This window comes from Rana temporaria, chromosome 8, assembly GCF_905171775.1.
Source record: "Rana temporaria chromosome 8, aRanTem1.1, whole genome shotgun sequence".
Taxonomy (NCBI): domain Eukaryota; kingdom Metazoa; phylum Chordata; class Amphibia; order Anura; family Ranidae; genus Rana; species Rana temporaria.
This window is the reverse complement of record NC_053496.1, coordinates 106,395,951-106,419,271: the sequence shown is the minus strand read 5'-3', so window position 1 is coordinate 106,419,271 and position 23,321 is coordinate 106,395,951. Positions and strand designations below refer to the sequence as shown.

At 46.8% G+C, this 23,321-nt stretch overlaps 1 protein-coding gene across 2 annotated transcripts in view; it reads left to right on the top strand.

Annotated features, from left to right (window-relative positions):
• LOC120908952 (cadherin-23-like) overlaps positions 1 to 12,757 on the top strand; it is a 169,275-nt gene extending 156,518 nt beyond the window's left edge. The window contains exons 31-32 of one of the 2 annotated variants that reach the window (XM_040320485.1): positions 573 to 686; positions 11,277 to 12,757. In XM_040320485.1, the coding sequence (XP_040176419.1) occupies positions 573 to 686; positions 11,277 to 11,600 (438 nt within the window). In that variant the 3' untranslated portion in view covers positions 11,601 to 12,757. The remainder of the gene's footprint in view (positions 1 to 572; positions 687 to 11,276) is intronic. The other variant, XM_040320484.1, reaches the window with a different exon arrangement.
• The last annotated feature ends 10,564 nt before the right edge of the window (positions 12,758 to 23,321 follow it).

Below are 23,321 nucleotides of genomic sequence, written 5' to 3'. Positions count from 1 at the left end.
CTTGTGTGTCTCAATGGCCATTCAGGATATGGTGGCTGACTCTCTGGCACAGAACTTTTTATCTGTTCTTCATTATCACATTATTTCTTATGACAGCAATCTGAGTGGTAGCCTAAGACCCCTAGTTTCAAGACCTTCCCAAACAAACTTGATAGAGAAAGTTAGAGGGCTTGATGTATATTTGACAAAACTGTGATATCCTATGAACTACTATTGACTTTACAGTGTAAAAACTGTATATTATTGATTTAAAAAGGACAGGTTCAGTGCTATCTCAGATACAAATAATGCACTGTGTATATTGGAATCTCAATATCTGGTTCGGGGCTAATTATAATTTTAAATCTTCATTGTTACTGAAAGTAAGCCAATTCGACTTAGCCATCACACATTTGTGTCCTACCTACAATAAAACAACGTTTTAAGAAAACAGAGCGTGTGTTTGAGATGGCAATGGTAAACCGAACATTCCAGCATATTAGAAAATTGCTTGTATGCATGTCTGTATATTTACATTTTTTTGTATTTTGATAAAATTCCTTTAAATCGCTATTACCATCATCCACACACAGGGGTCACTGCTGAAAGTCGTACTGGATGATTATATGAGATTGAAAAAGTTATTAGCACAAAGAATGGTTAATAAGGCCACCACCAGCACTGGTGACCATTCCTCAGTCACAGAGGTATATCGTCTTACATTGTGTGCAGGCTAAAAAGCCTGGTGTGTCTCTAAGGGTGCAGTGGGTCTGCATGGTGTGTTATTTATCTCTCTCCCTATCTCACTATATCTTTCTCTATTGATTAACATTAATCTTCACTGGTATTTTTGGTAGGTACCGTAGATAGGTACAAGTATGTTTCTTTTGTTGCTACATAAGGTAGAATCATAAAGGTAAGCATGCTAGATCTTTAAGACCTTGTACACACAGGCTTATGACAATATGCGTGTTTACGCATGTAGGGTGTTTGAGCTTTAATGCATTCTACTGGCCAGAATTTTATGCATGTGTACACTAATTTTTTCAGCCCAAAAGCTCCTCTTAGAACATGCCTTTGGCTTTTTTTTTTCATGCTTCTAAACACTCGTCTTTAAAGCGGGAGTTCACCCTAAAAAAAATTTGAAGATTAGATTGATGCTCATTTTGTCTAGGGGAATCGGGTAGTTTTTTTAAAAACGAAGCAGTACTTACCGTTTTAGAAAGCGATCTTCTCCGCCGCTTCCGGGTATGGTCTTCGGGACTGGGCATTCCTTCTTGATTGACAGTCTTCAGACAGGCTTCCAACAGTCACATCTATCGCGTCACGAGTAGCCGAACGTCGGTGCAGCTCTATACGGCGCCTGCGCACCGACGTTCAGCTACTTTCGGAAAATCGTGACGCGATAGATGCTACCGTGGGAAGCCTGTCGGAAGACTGTCAATCAAGAAGGAACGCCCAGTCCCGCAGCCCATACCCGGAAGCGGCGGAGAAGATGTATCTCTAAAACGGTAAGTACGGCTTCGATTTAAAAAAAAACTACCCGATTCCCCTTGACAAAATGAGCATGAATCTAATCTTAAAAATTTTAATTTCCGGGTGAACCTCCACTTTAAATACTCCTGTAAACGCCTATGCATGCATGGCCACATAGGTTAGTACTATAGAGGTACCTTTACAGGTTGCAAAAAATAAAGCTGAATGCCTGTATAAGCTGCGTTTTTTAAGTTCCACTGTGGATTCACTGAAATAGTGGGCAAACTGTCACCCTACTCTGTCAGCAGTTTGGTGCTTAGTGTACAAAGCTGAAAGTACATATATTAGCATGCTACTCCACCAACCACAATGCAGAAACTGGGCAGGATGGCCACACCAGGCCGTGGCATATGCATAAATCTGGCCTGATCTTATCACAGTGAGGCTCATTGTTGGTTGTAACCAAATTTCTAAAGCTAATTAGTGGAAGAAAATAACAAATAATGCGCCAGGTGTTTCTTATTTTAATTTAGATGCATTTTGCCTGTACTTCCTTACATAGTTGATTTTATATTATTTCTTTACTACTTCCCTTTTATAGCTGCATGGTGCAAGATTTTCTATAGAAGAACCCTTTATTGTTTCTATAGAAGAAATGTTATTGATTGATAATTTCAGATTTACTGTAGCTAGTTAGTACAAGAAATCTGAAGATGTATTATGTTAGTTACACTAAACATATGGAAGCCGAAAATTAGGCCAGTTGTGACAGTGATCTTACTTTGCAATCATGGAGGCGCGGTGGTGGAGGTGCTGAAGTTAGAGTGTCTATACTGTACACTCCATCCATGACTATGGTATAAATACATTAACCCCTTATCTGCTAAGCCCCCCACATTTTTACTCAACCTTTACCTTAATAAATAACTGACACCACTACTGTAATCTTTGGAGTAAAAACTGGCCGTAGCAGCCTCCATTTATTTTTAAATAACCTTTTAAATATTAAATAACATTAAATAACATTTTCACACATAAACCTTTATTAGACCTGAGATACCACATTTTAACCCTGCTGGTGCTGGACTTTGCAGGCACATTAACACACTTGTAACCATTCTAAAAAGTTTTATGAGCACTGCAGTACCTAACTCTGGTCTTAGGCCTCAAGCCGAAACTGACTCAAAGACGACCAACTGACCGCAGTACCCCCATTAACCACTTGCCAGCTACACCTTGGTAGACTGGACTAACAGCCCCTTCAGAACCCATACCACCTCTGGGTAATGGCATCCACTTCAGGGTAATTTCTTCTCCTGCAAAGTCCAAAACACCCGCCGCCGCCACGACATCCTAAGTTCGTACCTGTGTGGAAAAAACAAAAACCAGAAAAGCACCCAAAACCGCCAACACCGTATCACATACCATGACCTCCCACTACACCAATGACCCCCTTTAAAATGCCCAACAAAGGGAGGGTGGGTGGGAAACTTCTCCCCACGTGTTAACCGGGAAGCGTGGGAGGGGAAATATATAACCTCCCTCCCATCGCTCTCCTTCCTCACTGACCCCTCCCTCCGACCATGGCAGGGCTTTTTCTTTAACCCCGTCATGGCCGGCCCTGCGCTGATGTCTTGTTGTTTTGCTCCGGGCCTCTCTTGACTATGGTATAAATACATTAACCCCTTATCTGCTAAGCCCCCCACATTTTTACTCAACCTTTACCTTAATAAATAACTGACACCACTACTGTAATCTTTGGAGTAAAAACTGGCCGTAGCAGCCTCCATTTATTTTTAAATAACCTTTTAAATATTAAATAACATTAAATAACATTTTCACACATAAACCTTTATTAGACCTGAGATACCACATTTTAACCCTGCTGGTGCTGGACTTTGCAGGCACATTAACACACTTGTAACCATTCTAAAAAGTTTTATGAGCACTGCAGTACCTAACTCTGGTCTTAGGCCTCAAGCCGAAACTGACTCAAAGACGACCAACTGACCGCAGTACCCCCATTAACCACTTGCCAGCTACACCTTGGTAGACTGGACTAACAGCCCCTTCAGAACCCATACCACCTCTGGGTAATGGCATCCACTTCAGGGTAATTTCTTCTCCTGCAAAGTCCAAAACACCCGCCACCAGCACCCAAAGGTAACTCCTTACCTTTGGGCGCACCTCCACACCCTCAATGCTCGCTGTATCCCGTCCTGTAGGCCCAACACCCACATGTCAATCCCCACGTCGGTCAAATGAACTCCATCTTTCAGCTGATACCTCCACGTATCCACCTCCAACTCAGGGTGTTTAACCACCAACCCGCCGTTCCGGATCACAAATTTAGCAACGTCCCGATTAATTTTTTTCCTGGCCCTGTTCACACCTTCCCACGATCTAGCCATCCGCCATGAAGACCTGCCCACAATGTCAGACCATATCACTACCGTATCCGGGTAGGACATGCGAATCCTCAAGAAATCAAACTTGATGTCTCGTGCGACATCCAACATAGAACGCACCCCCAAGTCGTTTCCCCCCGCATGGATCAACAAAACGTCCGGCGGTCGGTCCAAGCGTGCAAACTTGTGCACTTCCGGCACCACCCTGCTCCACAACATCCCCAGGAACCCCAACCACCGCACCATCGCTTCCTGTCTGGGGACCCCCAGCTGGCGACCGTTCGGCCGCATATCCGCTCTCGCAGCCCCCCTACGAACGAAGGAGTGGCCTATTATCCATACCAGTCCCTGTCCCGCACCTGAAAGACAGCAAGTAAGAAATCCATCACCACAAGCCCATCGGGAGACGCTCCCCTCCCGACTCCCAACATGTTCCCTTAACCAAACAAAAACAAAAACCCCGATACACTCCCCATCCCCCTTGGAGGTGGCCTGACATGAACTTTACCTGGACATCTATTGTTTTGCACCCCCGCTCCCCCCTAGTTCTACCATGAGCTGAGGTCTGACATATAATCGAAATCTCCTTGACTCCCATCTACCAATCCTTTTCACCAATTCATCGTCCAAGCCACAACGTACTGCTTCTGTCGCGGCACCAATCCGAAAGGAATGCGCCGAGAACTCCTGAGCCACCAGGCCCAATGCCCCCAAACACCGTCTGAACACTGTCACGAACTGATACCGTGACAACGCCGTCCCATCCTCGTGCAGCAAGAATGAGCCACTTAACTCTGGCCGTACATCCAAAAATTCCCGCACTACCCTAACCGGGCATAATTCCGACCCTTCAATAGGGAAGACTCGCACCACTTTACCCCTCCCTTTCTGGTCCGTCTTGGACCGGCGTAGCAACAAAGCGACCCCGTCTTGATTCCACACCACATCATCAGCCAACATGCCACCCTGCACCTTCTTCGAGGGGCTAACCAACTCCCCCACCCTAAAAGCTCCAAAGAACGCCAAAGCGAACGCCGCGCGAAACAATAACACTTCAAACCGGGATGAACACAATGTCCCCAACTTTTCCATAATACCCCTCAATATTGCAAACGACACAGGGCGACGGGAATCCGCCTGACGCCCCTGCTTCCTGTAACCCCTTAGAGCCTGCCGGACACAAAATTCCTTAGTAAAGTCCGGGCGCCCTTGCCACTTAAACAGGAAAGCCAATCCAGCCAATTTTTTGTCCATCATGGACGGAGAAACCCCGGCCTCCATGTTCCTGCCCAAGAAATACAGCACCAAACCCCTGACCTCGGGACCGGCCGGGTCCACCTCGGCCTCCCTAACCAGAGCCTGCCATTCCGCCCACACCTTCTCATACGCCCTCCAGGTGTTCACACTTACCGACCTTCTGATCCAATCGGAGACGATTCCAACGGAATCCTCCAAAGCCACTCTGGACAGGGGACACCTTGCTCCTCTGCCTCCGGCACCAGCTCCCGGAACCTGTCCCACTGAAAGCGAGACAGAGCATCAGCTACTACATTCTCCACCCCCGGTAGATGCACCGCATATACAAATATGTTCAACTGCAAACAGCGCAGCACCAGGTGCCGTAACAGCCGAATAACTGGAGGAGAAGACGCCGTAACTCTGTTGATCACCTGGACCACCCCCATATTGTCACCATGGAACCGCACCTTCCGATCCCGGAAGGCCGCACCCCACAATTCTACTGCCAGCACCACCGGAAACAATTCCAACAGCACCAAGTTCTTTGTGAACCCCGCCTCCAACCAGGCCTGAGGCCATGAGCCCGCACTCCATTGCCCTTGAAAATATGCCCCGAAACCTGCGCCTCCAGCCGCATCTGTGAACAACTCCATGTCAAAGTTGCTAACCGGACCGGACATCCACAAGGCCCTGCCGTTGAAGGAGTCCAAAAAGGAGTGCCATACCAACAAATCCTCCCTATGTTCCTTCCCCAGGCGCACATAGTGCCTGGGCGACCTGACACCCGCTGTAGCCGCCGAAAGGCGCCTGCAAAAGACCCTCCCCATGGGGAGAATGCGGCAAGCAAAATTTAGCTTCCCCAGGAGCGACTGAAGCGCTCGGAGTTGCACCTTCCGCAAGCCCACCATCTCCTGAATCTCGGCCTTGAGGCCCACCAACTTGTCCAGCGGTAACCTACATTCCATCCTCTCTGAATCGATCACGATGCCCAAGAATTGGATGACCGATCTCGGTCCTTCCGTTTTCTCGGGCGCCAGCGGCACACCAAATCGCTCCGCAATGTGCTCCAAAGTGGCCAACAGCACTGCGCAAATCTGCGACCCCGCCGGCCCAATACAGAGAAAGTCGTCCAGATAGTGGATCACGGAGCTTACGCCGGACACATCCCGAACCACCCACTCCAGGAACGAACTAAACCGTTCAAACAGCGCGCAGGAAATGGAACAGCCCATCGGCAGACACTTGTCTACGTAGAACTCCCCACCCCACTGGCAGCCCAAGAGCCTGAAACTATCTGGGTGGACAGGCAGGAGCCGAAACGCAGCCTCAATGTCCGACTTGGCCATCAAGGCCCCCCGGCCATACCGCCTGACCCAGCCCACCGCAGCATCAAAAGAGGTGTAACTCACCGTACACTCCTCCATGCTGATGGCGTCGTTCACCGACCCCCCCTTCGGAAACGACAAATGATGAATAAGCCGAAATTTGTTCGGCTCCTTCTTAGGCACCACCCCCAACGGGGAAACCACCAAGTCGTCCAAGGGAGGCAAGACGAATGGGCCCCCCATACGGCCCAATGCCACTTCCTTCTGCAGTTTCTCTGAAACCACATCCGGGTGTTGTAACGCTGAACGTAAATTCTTAGCCACCGGGGGGACCACGGACAAAGAGCACGGAATGTTAAAACCCACCGAGAAACCCCTTTCCAACGACAGGGCGGCCGCCCTATCAGGATATCTACCGAGAAACGGTCGCATCCTTTCCACCATCACCGGAGTCCTCCCTCTTACTTGAAGAATCTCCGGGACGTCCCTTGCCTTGCTTAAAACACCGGGAAGAGGGGTGATTGCCACCACAGCCGGAGCACTCGTGCTTGAACCGGCAAGACCCTCCGAACCTGCAGTTTCCTTCGTTAAACTGCCAGCAGACCCCCTTCTTCTTTCCGGCCGACTGTCCTGGGGAAGAGGTTCCACCGGCCCCCCCCCTGAAAAAACGGCGTGGACGTCCGTGGGGCCGACATAAGCCGCATCCAAAGGCCAATGTCCTTAGTGCCCCACCTAATATCCGGCCTGATAGCCCGGCGTTGCCGGAACTGCTCATCATACCGGAGCCACCCCGTGCCCCCGTAACACCGGTAGGCCTCGCTAATCGCCTCCTGGTAACTGAAAAGCGCCGAACAATGTTCGGGGTTTTTCTCACCGATCACGCTCGCCATGATCGAATAGGCCTGCGACCAATTCGCAAAAGTCCTAGGTATAAGCCTATACCTCCTCTTCTCCTCGTCCTCTTTCTTGGACTCTTCCGGCTTAACCCTATCAAGGTTAAACTTTTCCAGCGGTAACAACGCAAATATCTCTACATATTCACTCTTCCAAATCTTTTCCCGCACCTCCGGCTTCAAATGCGAACCCAGCGGTGCCTCCCAGCACGTGTAAACCTCCCCTTTTGCCGCGTCCGCCAACCGGACCAACTCTCTCTTCTTCGCGGAATCGACCCCCGCATCCCCCTTTTCCGTAGGCGGCACCACGGCACCTGCCGCCACAGCCCCTACCTCTTGTCCCTTGTCCACAGGCACCACAGCCCCCGGCACGGCGACCGCTAATGCAGGTGCCGTAACCCCGGATCCCCCCGCCGTTCCCCATGCTGCCGCCGGGCTAACGGCGGGGCTGACCCCACCCTTCAGCTGGCTAACCAACGTCTCCAAACCCGCCAGGAACCGGTGCAAACCGGCATCCTCTCTCGACCGTTCCCCCAGTGTACCCGAATCACCACTACTCACCCCTGCGGGCACCCCCCCACGACTACGGGGACCCCCCCCCTGTCCCCCCGCTAACACCCCCACATTTTGTAAAATAGAAGGCAAAGCCAAAAACGACTCACCGGGCTGTCTGGAAGCAATCCCACCAGCCGTCCGGCTTGGCTCCCGCGCTGCGACCTCCGTCCTGGGCACCACTTCCTCCTCCGACAGCTCCCCTTCCGATCGATCTCCATGCCGACCCTCCTCACCAGATGAAAGCCCTCCAGGCGACTCGGGCCTGGGAGCCGCGGGCCCAGAGCTGGACTCACTCTCGCTGCGCGCCCTGGACCCGTGCACCGACTTCCGCATAGCTTTTCTCGGCGCCTCGGACACTCTGCCGTCTTCCCCTCCCCCTCGCTCCCTCACCACGGGGCTGGATTGGAGGTGGCTAGCCGCGGATGCTGAAGAGCTAGCCACCGCAGGGACAGATGTGCTTCGCCGAGGCTCTCGGCCCACCGGTGCACAACCGGGGTTGGAGCCCGCATCCCTCCGATCTTCTCGCCGAGCGGACCTGGCCGCCGCCTTGGAGCCCCCTGGCCGCCCCCTCCCCGTTCCCCGCTGCCGATCGGTGTCCTCCTGGCGCCCCCCCACCGCCGCCGCTGTCCGTTTTGCGGGTGGGCCCGAGGCGGCCCGGATGGGGCTGCCCCCTCTCCTGTGGGACCGGGTGGACGGTCCCGGGGAATAGCGTGCCGGAGGCCGGGACACCCTGGATCGCGGGGTGTAATCCCCCCCCCCCCGGACAGGTGGGCTGCTGGCTACATCCTGGGTGGCAGTATGAGCCCCCCCCGTTCGCGGGGTGCCCCCCCCGCCCCCCCGGCCGGATGAATCGTTCCCCGTGTCCCCGTGCGGGAGGAGCGGCCCCAGCATGGACTGCAGCCACCCCTCACCGCGGCGATCCGCCTCCTGCCTGAGCTGGGCAATCATGGCCTCGACCCCAGCCATGGTACAGGCCGCTGGATGAGCTTAAAATTGAGTCCCCGGCTGCGGCCTAGCGGCGCTTGTTTTTTTTTTTTTTTTTTTTTTTTTTTTTTTTTATCAGGGCCTAGCTTCCCCCAGCAGCGCTGACCTAAAACGCCGAAAAAACGGTAAAAAAGGCACCCGATCGCGGCCTACCTCACCCCTTTTCGTTTCTGGCAGAGCAGCAAGTCCCCAGCAGGCACAGAAACTTCTCCCCACGTGTTAACCGGGAAGCGTGGGAGGGGAAATATATAACCTCCCTCCCATCGCTCTCCTTCCTCACTGACCCCTCCCTCCGACCATGGCAGGGCTTTTTCTTTAACCCCGTCATGGCCGGCCCTGCGCTGATGTCTTGTTGTTTTGCTCCGGGCCTCTCTGAGTGCAGCTCAGTTACTCTAATCCTTAGAGAATACAAGCTTAGTATTACTGAGCTCTCTACCTGCCCGCTGCACCTTTCACACAGGCAGATGCAGCAGCCAAACCTCTTAAGTGATGCAGAGACAATTATATGTGCAGGCTCAACGTTGCTGTACTTTTTTTTTTTTTAAAGAGATTGTAAACCCTGAAAGACAAAGGCATCGCATACCAGCTCATTATGAAAGACTTACCTTAGAACAATGCACCAGAGTTAATTCCAGGTTTGTGGCTTTGGCGCTGTAATTGGCACGCGGGAGCTGCCGGTCATGGCACGACTCCTGAAGAAACGGCACCAGCGGCCTGTTTCTTCAGTGCGCATTTGCCGATGATATTGGCAGCAACACATATACTGAATATCTCCTAAACTTTGCAAGTTTTGGAGATATTCAAGGTACCTACAGGTAAGCCTTGATATAGACTTACCTGTATGTAAAAGTGGTGTAACAGGGTTTACAACCACTTTAAAAAGCTCAGCATCACTGAGCTTGACTGCCTTTGTGTGTGTGTTACATAGTAGGTGAGGTTGAAAAAAGACACAAATCCATCAAGTCCAACCTATGTGTGATTACATTGTATATCCCTGTATGTTGTATATCCCTGTATGTATGTCGTTCAGGTGCTTATCTAATAGTTTTTTTTAAACTATCAATACTCCCCAATGATACCACCGCCTGTGGAAGGGAATTCCCCATCCATGGCACTCTTAGGCCCCATACACACGATAGAATCCATCCGCTGAAAAATCCCAGCGAATGGGTTTCAGCGGATAGATCCTATGGTGTGTACACTCCAGCGGATCTTTTTCCGCGGATATTTATCCCCTGGGATGGATTCCAGCAGATCGAATATTTGCTGACATGCTAAACAAATCTATCCGCTGGAATCCATCCCAACGAATGGATCCGCTGGTCTGTATAGACTCACCGGATCCATCCGTCCGAAGGGATCCCCCGCATGCGTTGTAATGATTCGACGCATGCGTGGAATTCCTTATATGACAGCGTCGCACACGTCGCCGCGTCATAATCGTGGCGACGGCGCGACACGTCATTGCCAGAGGATTTCGGCGCGGATTTCAATGCGATGGTGTGTACACTCCATCGCATGGAAATCCGCACAAATCCCCGTATTCGCGGATAAATCCTCTCGTGTGTATGGGGCCTAACAGTAAAGAACTGTCTACATAGTTTAAAGGGGTAGTAAAGGTAAAAAAAAAAAGAAGTTATTGCCCTGCTTAGCTTAGTATTGTCTGCAAATACAGAGATTGAACTGCTTATCCCATCCTCCAGGTCGTTTATGAACAAATTAATTAGGATTGGTCCCAGCACAGAACCCTGGGAGACCCCACTACCCACCCCTGACCATTCTAAATTCTGCCCATGTATCACCACCCTCTGAACTCGCCCTTGTAGCCAGTTTTCAATCCATGTACTCACCCTATGGTCCATGCCAACGGACCTTATTTTGTACAGTAAACGTTTATGGGAAACTGTGTCAAATGCTTTTGCAAAATCCAGATACACCACATCTACTGGCCTTCATTTATCTAGATGGCAACTCACCTCCTCATAGAAGGTTAATAGATTGGTTTGGCAAGAACGATTCTTTATGAATCCATGCTGATTACTGCTAATATTGTTCTCATTACTAAAATCTTGTTTATAGTCCCTTAGCATCCTCAAGAGCTTACATACTATTGATGTTAGGCTAACTGGTCTGTAATTCCCAAGGATGTATTTTGGACACTTTTTAAATATTGATGCTAAATTGGCTTTTCTCCAATCAGCTGGTACCATTCCAGTCAGTAAAAATTTGGAACAATGGTCTGGCAAAAATTTGACTGAGTTCCCTAAGTACCCTCGGTTTGTGTAGCTTTTAGCAGAAAATAGTTATCAGAAGGAATTAGGTGGTTTGACTTGTACAAATGACATAGTCGAGGATAGCTAATCAGACAAACAATATCAATCATTCACAAGGTAATACCATCTTTTTTTGTGTTTTAGTTGATTCAGAATGACTTGGATGAAGACGAGGATCAAAGCCCAAGACACGGATCGCTACGCTTCAAACACAAGCAGCCAATTGAATTAAAAGGACAAGATGGAATCCACATTGTTCATGGTAGCACAGGGACTCTCTTGAATTCTGACATCAACAGTTTACCAGAGGAAGATCAGAGAGTCCTAGGGCGTTCTCTGGAAACTCTTAGCACAGACAATTGTGTTTTTAATGACAGAAATGCCCGCACAGAATCTGCCAAGTCCACTCCGATGCACAAGTTGAGGGATACCATCGAGGAGAGCCCTCTGGAGATAACAGAATTATGACTAGAGGTGGCCTCATTGGTCTAGCAGTTAAGAAGAGCGTACTGAGCCACTGCTTCAGCATTGTGGCAAAAAAAGGAATATGGGCGGCTGATGTGAGCGCAGTTTAGGCTGCCAAGAGTCTGTATGCAAAATGACCAGCGCCCCACCATCCAGGGCAGATGAGAAGGTTATATGAAAAGAAAATTTCCCTTCCAAAAAATCCAGAGATTATCTTCCACTGTGACTGGAGGGAGTGTACTTACACCATATCGCAGTGTTTCTGGTGGCTGTCGAACGTGAACGGACACCAATTGTGTCAACAGAGTTGAAAATAATGCTAAGAATGGCTTGGTACAAAGAATTCTTTTCTGCTGGCAGTGTTGTAAAACTTCCCTAGTGTTTAAAAAACATACCTAAAAGACCCTAACACTGGACAGAAACACTGCCACTAGGCCCATGAGGTCATAACACGCTCAGAACTTTAGGTAAATGTCTTTCAGTTGTGCTGACTTACCAAAACGATACAAGTTTCCGATCACCACTTCCAGGACTTCTGAAAGAGTTGTAGTGTGTCATTTTAATTTATTTTTAAATGTATGTGGATTTTGTGTTTTATTTTTTCCCTTTTTTTTAATGTTTGGTATGATGAAGAAATCAAAATGATGAATGAACAAAGTCTTGGTTATTTCAGCTAAAGGTGCTAGTAAGCCTCAAGGTGAATGTGGCTATGTGGATCCACAAAGTTTAAAGCTGAACTCCAACTTTCTTTACATATAACTGAATGGAATGATCAATCCCAGCATAGATCATACCTCTGTATCATGTTGCTCTATTGTCTGCAGATCCCCCTGATATTCTGGGTTTAGTCGTGGCTATGTATCATGTGACACAATGTATATCCTGCTAAAAGACTCTGTCCCTTCCACAGCAACTTCCTGCAGCAGCTAGAGTCCATAACAATCCCCTTTGTAGTCTTTCAGATTCTGCGAATGATGTAACTTCCCTCACAGCTCTGATTGTGTGTGGGATTGAATACATCCTAATTGGCATTCAATCCCACCCAGTCACACTTACAGTCCCACCTCACAGATCACAGCATTCTTCAAGCAGGATTCCACCCGCAATTTTTTTTTTTTAAAAGTTAGCAGCTACTAACAGTGTAGCTGCTGACTTTTTATTAAGACACTTACCTGTCCTACTTGCCCGCGCTGATGATTCCCCCCAATGCCACGATCGATGCAGGTCCCGCGCCGCCATTCACACTAGGGGAAACATGCAGTAAAGCCTTACGGCTTCACTGCCCATTTCCTGCTGCGCATGCGCGAGTCTCGCGCCGACTTGTGAATGGGCGGCTGCTTTCTGAGAACACACACAGTTCCCAGAAAGCAGCGCGCCCCATTCGCTAGGAGAAGATGAAGAAGAAGACGGACCGTGGCTACGGATGAGGCAGATTACGAACTTCCGCATAGCAACAGGTATTTCGGGTGAGTATAATTTTTATTTTTTTTTTCAAATTTTTTTTTCAATTTTTTTTAAGATTTTTTTAAGATTTTTGTGCAAATGTTGTTTTCCTGGGTGGAACTCCACTTTAAAGAAGGAAATCCCATTCGTACATAGCCTGTTCTAAAAGCTAGCTGTGCTGCTGCTGGGCAGGATTGAATAGATCACAATTAAAATTTAATCTTGCCCAGTTAAATATGCCTACCAGTGTGAACATGGAAAGCCTTACCCCTCAGATCCTGCCCTCTCTGAGCCCTGCTTTCTGTGAAGTGATTGATTTATATATGAAGGAAATACCTTCATAATGACCTCCCATAGCCCTTCCACTCTAGTCTTGCAGTAAGCCATTATTCTTTGGCATGTTGCAAGATGAGAATTACTCAGGAGGAAGTATGACACATTTACACATTTCATCACCTACATGAAGGCCCAGAGACACCCAGATTAACCCTAGGACCCAACTCCCAGGTACTCCCATAGCCTGTATTGAAACTACAGAAGCTCAGGCTCATAGGACATGTAGTATCAGGACTGGAAAAGGAAGGAAACAGGAAGTCAGAGAACTTTGAAATTCAGCCAGGAGTGACATCTGTGAACTTTGGGGTTGTTCAGCTCAAGTGTAGCACCTGCTAGCAAATAGCCCACACCAAACATTTCCACTTCAGGGCCTCTTGGCCCCCTTTTATTAAAGAAAGTTCTAAAAAAGCGCCATTCAACAAAATCAAAGGGGTTTCCCTTGCAGGGGGGTTTGTACCATCAATACCAAATAGTGGCAATTTCAGCCTCCTGGCTTATACATATAGCAGTGCTGCCCGGGCCTTTTACTTCAGGCTCTCGTCTGTCTCCCACAGAATATTTCCTTGCCAACACCATCCATAAAGATTGCAGCCCACTCGCTGCTCTGACCTTCAGGCTTGGGTCTCTGATTTTCACAGTGCACACATGCACTCTGGCTTCTTCCTTGCAAGCCTGGACTCCTCAGGAGGATGGAGCCCAGAACCATGGTCATGTGCCTATTATTAGCCTAGCACACACCTGACCAGTCACAAAATCAGGACCCAGGACTGGGGGATTTCATGCCACCCAGATTGCTAAGAAATCACCCGGCTCCAGGTCCCAAAGTGAACTTTTCTAAGCAATGAGATAACTGAAAAGCCAGTTTCCTCCCAAATAAGCAAAACCCCCTGGAGCCCCTCAACCTGCCTAGTTGAGAATCCTGTGTCATCACCCTGGTTGGGTACCACACTGCCACACAGACACAGTTACACATAAACTGCCAGTGGGGTTGTGATTCATTTACATGCACAATCTGTTGCTTTGGGGAGGAAAAGCTGGAGTTCTTTTTTAATCTTTGCCTCACATCAATAAGTAAGATATGAATGGTCCTAAAGCTCACTTCAGCCAAAATGTGTATTTGTTTATGTTTGCTTTTGAGTGAGGATGAGTTAGGCTGGGTTCACACTACGGTTTTCCCGTCTGTCAGCCGCATACGATTTCAGTATTGAAAACGTACGGGCCCGGACGGGAAAACGTAGAGATAGACAATGCATTGCAAATCGTATGCACTCGGATGCATCCGGGTGCGTACGATTTGCTGGCAAAACGTTTTTTAAACGTACGCAAAACCGTGTTCAACCACGGTTTTGCGGTCGTTTTTAAAACAGTATGGCAACCGCATACGTTTTCCTTTAACATTAATGTTAATGGAAAACGCACATATGTGCGGTGCCATACGTTCCCGTCCGTTTCAGCCGCATACGTTTTTTCATATAAATCGTATGCGGCTGACGGACGGGAAAACCGTAGTGTGAACCCAGCCTTAGAAGGTCTATCAGATTCCATATTGTCATCTATGACCCCATTAAGGAGATTTTACCACACTTCTGGCAAAAAAAACTTTAGAAGGAATGGGATCACCCTAGCAGGGAGTAAGCGGGAAAAAAAACTGACAAAGGCTTTTATTGCACATTAAACAATGTTTTATCTCTGTCTCATTTTACTTACTTTCTCTCTCAGCGACCCCAGGATGTATGGGGACAACTGCAAAACATCTCTAAAACCTCACATAGAATATACTGTATGTATTGGCTGCAATTGTGCTTTAGCCCTGGTTCACAATGCTGCAACTTCTCATGCGACTTGCTGCAACATAAAGCCATATGATAATTCAAAACACATTCATTTCAATGGGCTGCGTTTTAAGCACTGCAGCTGAAGTCGCACTGACAAAAAAAATTGTTCCTGTACAACTTTTCTGCATCTTCCTTGCAATATGAGTGCCATAGTCTACAATGTTAAAATCACAAAAGTCACAAGGAAGTAATTTTTTTTGTCTTTTCTTTGCGACTTTGGCTGCGACTTCAGAGTTTTTTTTTTTTTTAACCCTATACTCCACTCCCATTTTCTGCTGTATACCAGTGGCACAGCTCGTCCCTGTTTATAATCTCCTCACAAGCATTGTCACCTCCAAAAGCACATTGTCCACCTAGCAAGCACATTGTACAGGAAAGATGGCATCCAAGAGGCCGCTCTCGACCATTAACTCATCGAACTTGTACAGTCATGAGCAACCTGCATTTTTGGATACAAGGGGCCCGACCTATAAAGATCAAGGAGAGTAAGATCGAGCATGGGTAGAGGTAGCAAGACTACCATGAGGAGAGCTTTTGGGCCAGCATCAAAGTCACGCTGAAGGTCACACAACTTTGGGTCGCAGCAGTGGGAACCAAGCCTTGTTGCTGCATTTATGCTGTACAGTATAAAGTATCGGGACTAGAAATATAGGTATATACTGTATGCAGCAGTGTGTCCAAGGGTGCCTTTAATCCGTTGTGTAGTCTGCATTTATGTCTGCAATAGCCAAGGGATCCTCAGGTCACAACAGCAGTGACAGAGCAGGTCTGCATATCAGTGGAAAATCATCGTGAAAGTTGATACTGTAAATATTTTTAAAATACTAATGCCGCGTACACACGGTCGTTTTTCAGCATGAAAAAAACCCGACATTTTTTAAAATGTCATTTAAAATGATCGTGTGTGGGCTTCACATCGTGTGTGGGCTCCTGAAAAACGAAAAAAAAAATTCGAACATGCTGCATTTTTTAATGTCGTTTTTCGTGATGTAAAAAATGATCGTGTGTGGGCAAAAACAACGTTTTAAACCCGCGCATGCCCAGAAGCAAGTTATGAGACGGGAGCGCTCGTTCAGGTAAAACTACCATTCATAATAGAGTAAGCACACTCATCACGCTGTAACAGACAAAAAAGCGCGAATCGTCTTTTGCTAACAAGGAATCCGCTAAAAGCAGGCCAAAGGCGAATAGAACTTCCCCTTTAGAGTTCCGTCGTACGTGTTGTACGTCACCGCGCTTTGTTCATCATTTTTCCAAAACGATGGTGTGTGGGCAACGTCGTTTTTAATGATGAAGTTGGAAAAAACTTCGTTTTTTTAATGATGAAACGACCGTGTGTACGCGGCATTACCGTAAATTTCTGGTTCTGATATTTTCACATTCAGTTCATTTTGTACGACTTTTCATATTTTACATACATCTTCCACAAGAGGAACAGAGGTTGTGGTGATATCAAATTTATATGCTTTGAGGGGCATTTGCTCGTCCTCTCCCTTTCCTGGCCTGCCAGGCTGCATGCTCGGATAAGGGTCTGGTATGAATTTTGGGGGGGAACGCCTTTTTTTCATTTTGGCATGCAGTTCCCCTTAAAATCTATGCCAGACCCAAAGGGCCTGGTATGGATTTTGGGGGGGACCCCACGCCGTTTTATTTTATTTTGTCATAGGGTTCCCCTTAACGGCTTCAATACACTGTATTACATACTCTGCATTGCACTGTATACCCTGCACTGTATTATATATACTACACTGACTGCACTATATATTCTCCACTGTATTATATATACTTTAATGATGGCACTATATACTCTGAACTGTATATATATATATTACACGGACTGCACTATATACTCTTAACTTTATTATATATTCTACACCAACTTACTGCACTATACACTAACTACCTGCCTAATCTCTATTCATTCATTATATACTGCAGCCATGTAAGCAGCAGCATTATATAGTGTGGGGCGTGGACTGAGCCCCTGAGCCATGATTGGCCAAAGGCAACCTGCCTTTGGCCAATCATGGCTCTCGCAGCACATTGCACTGTGATTGGCCAAAGCATACAGGTCAGGCGCATTCCTTGGCCAATCAGCAGCTGTCAATGCACTGCAATCTCACAGTGCATTATGGGGCGCTCTGCAGCAGGCAAACTTCCTTCGAGCCCCCCATATGTTCGAGGCAAACTTTTGTTCGGCTCGAACATCGGGACAATCCCTAATCTTAGTGCTCCAGACAAAGGAGCACTTTGTTTGGAGTACTTGGGTATGTCAGACTACAAACCTGACTTCTTTCTCTTGGTGACTGCTAAGGATGAGCTCCGGCGTGTTGGCACAGTCCATGTGCAGAGCCCACCAGGAAGTCGGCACCGCGCTGCGCTAATCACAGGCAGGGAGACATTTCCCGATCTATGCAGCCTAGCATCAGGAAATGTCTCCCTGCCTGTGATTAGCGCAGCGCAGTGCCGACTTCCTGGCACATGGATTGTGTGAACACGCCGGCTCATCCTTAGTGACTGCTGCAATTTTTGTGAGTAAATGAAAGCAGCATGAAATAAAAAAAATAAAAAACATCACAGGGATGTGTCTAATTTTGAGTTCTAGGTAAAAACAGTACTCCCCAACTTATTCCCCAACTTGAAGTACATCATAAGGAATTTATAATGTACTTCAATTTGGGGAATATTACATTACACAGCATTCCAGCACTTTCTGCAGAGGATCCCTTCTGTGGTGATTCACACAAGTACAAGATGGATTCCAGGAGGGTCACATTCATTAGCATGACATGTGATTGCAGGTGGCGTAATCCTTGTGGTTATCCAGCATCACAAGCACCTTGTGACTGATTGCTAACATAAGGAGTTCACAGAAGAAAACGCACTGTAATCAGTCTGATTACCCCATGTGGGATTGCACAATACATAGATTGTGTAATAAAATGATTGTGCTCATCAGTGCAGGAAGAATAATTGTTTCACCTCTGCTAGTTGCAATGTATCTGAGGGTTTTACAAGTTCAGCTCCAAGGGTGATATGTACTGCATTTTCCTACAAAGTGAGAAAGGGGTCTCCAATATGTCAATATGCAGTATGTGTGTGTGAGACGGAAATTACAGACCTTGGTTCACACTGTACTGCTGGCCACTGAATAGTATTACAGGGACTTATAGTCGATAGATTGATAGATAGATAGATAGATAGATAGATAGATAGATAGATATATCAGGGCCGGCCCTATGATGGGACCGGGTGGTACCATGGGTACCAGGCAGCACTTTTAGGGGGGCAGCATACTGAAGCCCGCCAACCCGTTCCGCAAGCTCCGCTACCCAAATAAAATTGATGTCCTTTTTTTCCCACAAATAGAGCTTTCTTTTGGTGATATTTGATCACCTCTGCGGTTTTTATTTTTTGTGCTATAAATATATATATTTTTTTAACTTTTTGCTATAATAAATATCCCCAAAATTTTGAAAAAGAAACTATTTTCTTCAGTTTAGGCCAATATGTATTCTTCTACATATTTTTGGTACCAAAAAAAAACAAAACAATTAGCGTACATTCATTAGTTTGCGCAAAAGACATTGTGGCCGCCGGCAATTCACAGGTCCCTTTATACTCCTGGATACTTGTATAGAGCCATGGCAGGTCCTTTTATACGCCTATATGCATGTATAGAGCCATGACAGGCCCTCTTTATACATCTATAGAGCCATGACAGGCCCTCGTTATACTCCTTTATACATGTATAGAGCCATGACAGGTCCTCTTTATACTCCTATATACATTTATAGAGCCATGACAGGTCCTCTTGATATCCCTTTACATGTAAAGAGTAATGACAGGTCCTCTATATACATGCATAGAGCCATGACAGGTCCTCTTTATATTCCTTTACATGTAAAGAGTCTCGACAGGTCCTATATATACATGTATAGAGCCATGACAGGTCCTCTTTATACATGTACAGAGCCATGACAGGTTCTCTTTATACATCTATAGAGCCATGACAGGCCCTCGTTATACTCCTTTATACATGTATAGAGCCATGACAGGTCCTCTTTATACTCCTATATACATTTATAGAGCCATGGCAGGTCCTCTTTATATTCCTTTACATGTAAAGAGTAATGACAGGTCCTCTATATACATGCATAGAGCCATGACAGGTCCTCTTTATACTCCTATACATGTATAGAGCAATGACAGGTCCTCTTTATACTCCTTTATACATGTATAGAGCCATGACATGTCCTCTTTATACTCCTTTATACATGTATAGAGCCATGACGGGTCCCCTTTAGTTATCATGATATAAAATAATGAATGTGGGGGCCTTTTGGTTGGCGTGATTTTTATTCGGGGGGGGGGGGGGGGGGCAGCATTTCATTCTTGGTCCCAGGCAGCACAATGTCTTGGGTCGGCACTGATATATATATATATATATATATATATATATATATATATATATATATATATATATAAAAAACAGCATGTCTTCACTCCTTATCACCTCTGCCTTTTCACTATGCTCACCTAATATTGACAATGTTCAAGTGATAATTATCAGATGATTACTGGCAGTTTAACTATAGGCTATTTTTTTTTTTTTGATACAAAAAGTAAGCGTTATAACCATTTAGATTCTCTTTATTTCACCATCTGTCTCCCTTTGCGGAGATATCCTTTCACTTCCTGTCACATAGCAATGAGAGGGAATCCCTTGGGGACCCCCAGGTCATTAGAACTATTACCCCATTAATAAAATTCCCCTCTATTACTTTTCTGGGGACAACCCAAAATGTGTGATTTTCTTTTACTTCCACCTTCAATAATAATAGTAAACAGAACAAATAGAGCGATGTGGAAACTAGCGCAATTCCAGTGCGGGTTCCTGCATTGCATGGCACCTGCCAGCAGTTCACACTGACATCTGCAAACTGCTGCGGGTGTCAATGTAAAGTTAATGACACCCCCAGATCGGTTCGCAGTGCAAACTGCCAAATGGTGCAGGAATCGCATTGCATAAGTGTGAAAACGTCCAATTTGGTGCGAATGCAATGCACATTCAGCAACCTGTATGGCTGAATTTGCATCGCACAGCATTTGCAAGTGATCTGCACAGCAGTGCGGTGTAAAACACATGCAATGTCTGACAGCGCACCAGTGTGAATGTGAACACAGCCTACATTTTAGATCGTGTGTGTCATGTTTACATACCTCACAGCTTTTTGAGATGGGAATGATGGACGCCTATCAGCAAAAGTACAGGCATACCCCACTTTTAAGTACACAATGAGGTTTTTTTAGGGCCCTTTCACACTGACACGTTTTTCAGGCGGTTCAGTGCTAAAAATAGTGCTGCTATACCGCCTGAAAAAATTGTGTCCTGCAGGCTTCAATGTGAAAGCCCGAAGGCTTTCACACTGAAGCGGTGCGCTAGCAGGACCACTCCAAAAGTCCTGCTAGCCGCATCTCTGGAGCGGTATAGGAGCGGGGTGTTTACCGCTCCTTCCCATTAAATCAATGGGAAACCGTGGTATTAACCCTTTTTCGGGGGTTAAAACCGCATCGATATCGGCTGAATATCGCGGTAAATACAATGGTATAGCGGCGCTAAAAATAGCGACACTATACCGTCACCGCACCTCCACTGCCCCGTGTGAAAGGGGCCTTACTAAACCTGGAAAGCTCCAAATCAGGCTGACTTCTGCATAAAAACCAATGAGCTTCCAGGTTTTATTACCAAAGCTTAATTAAACAAGCTGGGGTTAGAAGCTCATTGGTTTCTGTGCAGAAGTGAGCCTGATTTCAAGCTTTCCAGCTTTAGTAAATAAACACCAGGGCTCAAGTCCTGCGGGAACGGAGTTCCTGCACTTTTTTCACAGCAGGAACGCAGTTCCCTTTGCAGGACTAGAGCAGCAGAGCCAATCCTTCACTAAGCGGCGATGCCCAGCTCCAGTCACTGTCAGGGGCAGGCGAACCTTAGTAATCCTTTATGTTACTGGCTGCTTCCTGTATATGGATTCATCGGGTAGCGTGCGGGTATTCCGTCACTTCTTTCGATGCCGCAATGTCTCCTGGGAGCTTTTGTCATTGTTCCCAGGAGCACACTACCCGATGAATCCATATACAGGAAGCGGCCAGTAACATAAAGGTTTACTAAGGTACAGTGGATCGAAAAAGAAAAACAACATGTGGTTTAGTAATTATGCATATGAGAGTATCATTTTTTTTTTTGGTGGGGGAGTGGAACTTGGGTGGGAGTTCCCACACTTTTTTCCCCAGGACTTGACCCCTGATAAACACCATTGTGTACTTAAAAGTAGGGTATGTCTGTATGCCGGTGATCTGCCGTGCTGGTTCCAGCGATCGTGGAAGTTCCAGCGCATGCGCAAACTGATGTGCTGAGACGGTTCCAGCTATCGGGAAAGTTCCTTCAAGGACTGCGCAGGCGCAAACTTGCTGATGGAAATCCCCGAACCGCGGCCGGCATCCAGGGCGAAGTGAATTTCGAGGTAAGTGGCCAGTCGGCCTCCTGGCTCTTTTTTTTAACATCCTCCAATCCACGGGGATGTTAAAGAATGAGCCTGGATGCCGGGCGAGGTTCGGGGATTTCCGTCGGGAAGTTTGCGCCTGCGCAGTCAGTGAAGGAACTTCCCCATTAGGGGAACATTGAGGACAAGTCACCGGCATAAAACACACCCCTTGCCTTAAAGGAGAATTGTACAAAAGAAAACAACTGCTTTTTTAATACTTTATATTGGCTCTTGGAATTTAAAAAATGCAGCTATTTAGAAATTCGATGAAAGGTTTAGCGCTGCAAAACACTTTTTGATAGATAAAAAGTGCATTTTATATACATCTATATGGATCAGACCAAAATGAGGGACAAATGAAGAAGAATGAGGGACAGAGGGACATTGCTCCAAATCAGGGACAGTCCCTCGAAAATCAGGGACAATTGGGGGCGTTATGTGTTTATGAATATGATATACAATGTCTTTCCTCTAAGGCCCCTTTCACACTGGGTGCTGGAGGTGTGCTGGCGGTATAGTGGCGCTATAGCTTTTTAGCGCCCCTATACCGTCGTTTTTGCCGCGATATTCGTCCGCTAGCGGTGCGGTTTTAACCCCCCGCTAGCAGCCGAGAAAGGGTTAAAACCGCCCGCAAGCGGTTTGCGGGCGGTATAGCCGCACTGTCCCATTGATTTCAATAAACACACTGCTCCAAAGATGCGGTCCTGCTAGCGCACCACTTCAGTGTGAAAGCCTTCGGGCTTTCACACTGAAGACTGCAGAGCAGGATTTTTTCCAGCGTTATTAAGGCGCTATTTTTAGCGCTAAAATGCCTGAAAAACTCCTTGATGTGAAAGGGGCCTAATTGATTATAGGAAGTCCTCACACCCATACTATAGAGGCACACACAGCAGTATATGTTTTGTTAATCAGTCTGTAAAACCCCCATTGCAGGGAATCAGATGACTCCACCTGTGCATGTGTGATGTCACAACAAAAACATTATCATGCATGTCTGTCTTTCCAAGCACAGTGCTAGAGTAAGAAGCCATAAGATGTAGTTGACACATTGTAGCCCCCCCTCTGTCAGTGACGGTGACATACCATAACTCCAATTTCATGGAACCTGCAGCAGAGGCAACATTGAAGTGATGGGCATCGGTCATCTATAGGTAAGTGACACCTGGCAGCAGCTCAGGGCTTATAGTTCTACTTTTATAACAGCACATGTGTTGCATTTAGATTGTTTGAATCACTTCATTGTAATTGTGGCTATTGTTATAGGTGATGTAAAGGATTTTCTTTATGGACTTCAAATTTTGGGTTTCATTTTTGTTTTGCTGTTAAGTAATGTTGGAGATGAATTTTAACCCCAGGTTCACAGTGGGCTGCGGGAGTGAAGCCGTGCGAGTTCAGATGAACGATTTCACTCCCGCTTGTCAGTCCCAATTTCGGCCGCGATTACAGAGACATTTGTACAGGTTTCTACACAGATGTCAATGTTAATCGCTGGCCAAAATCGCAAAAAGAAGCGCAGATGCAGCGTTGCACCGATTAAGACGTGTTTTTTTTATATACCGTATTTATCG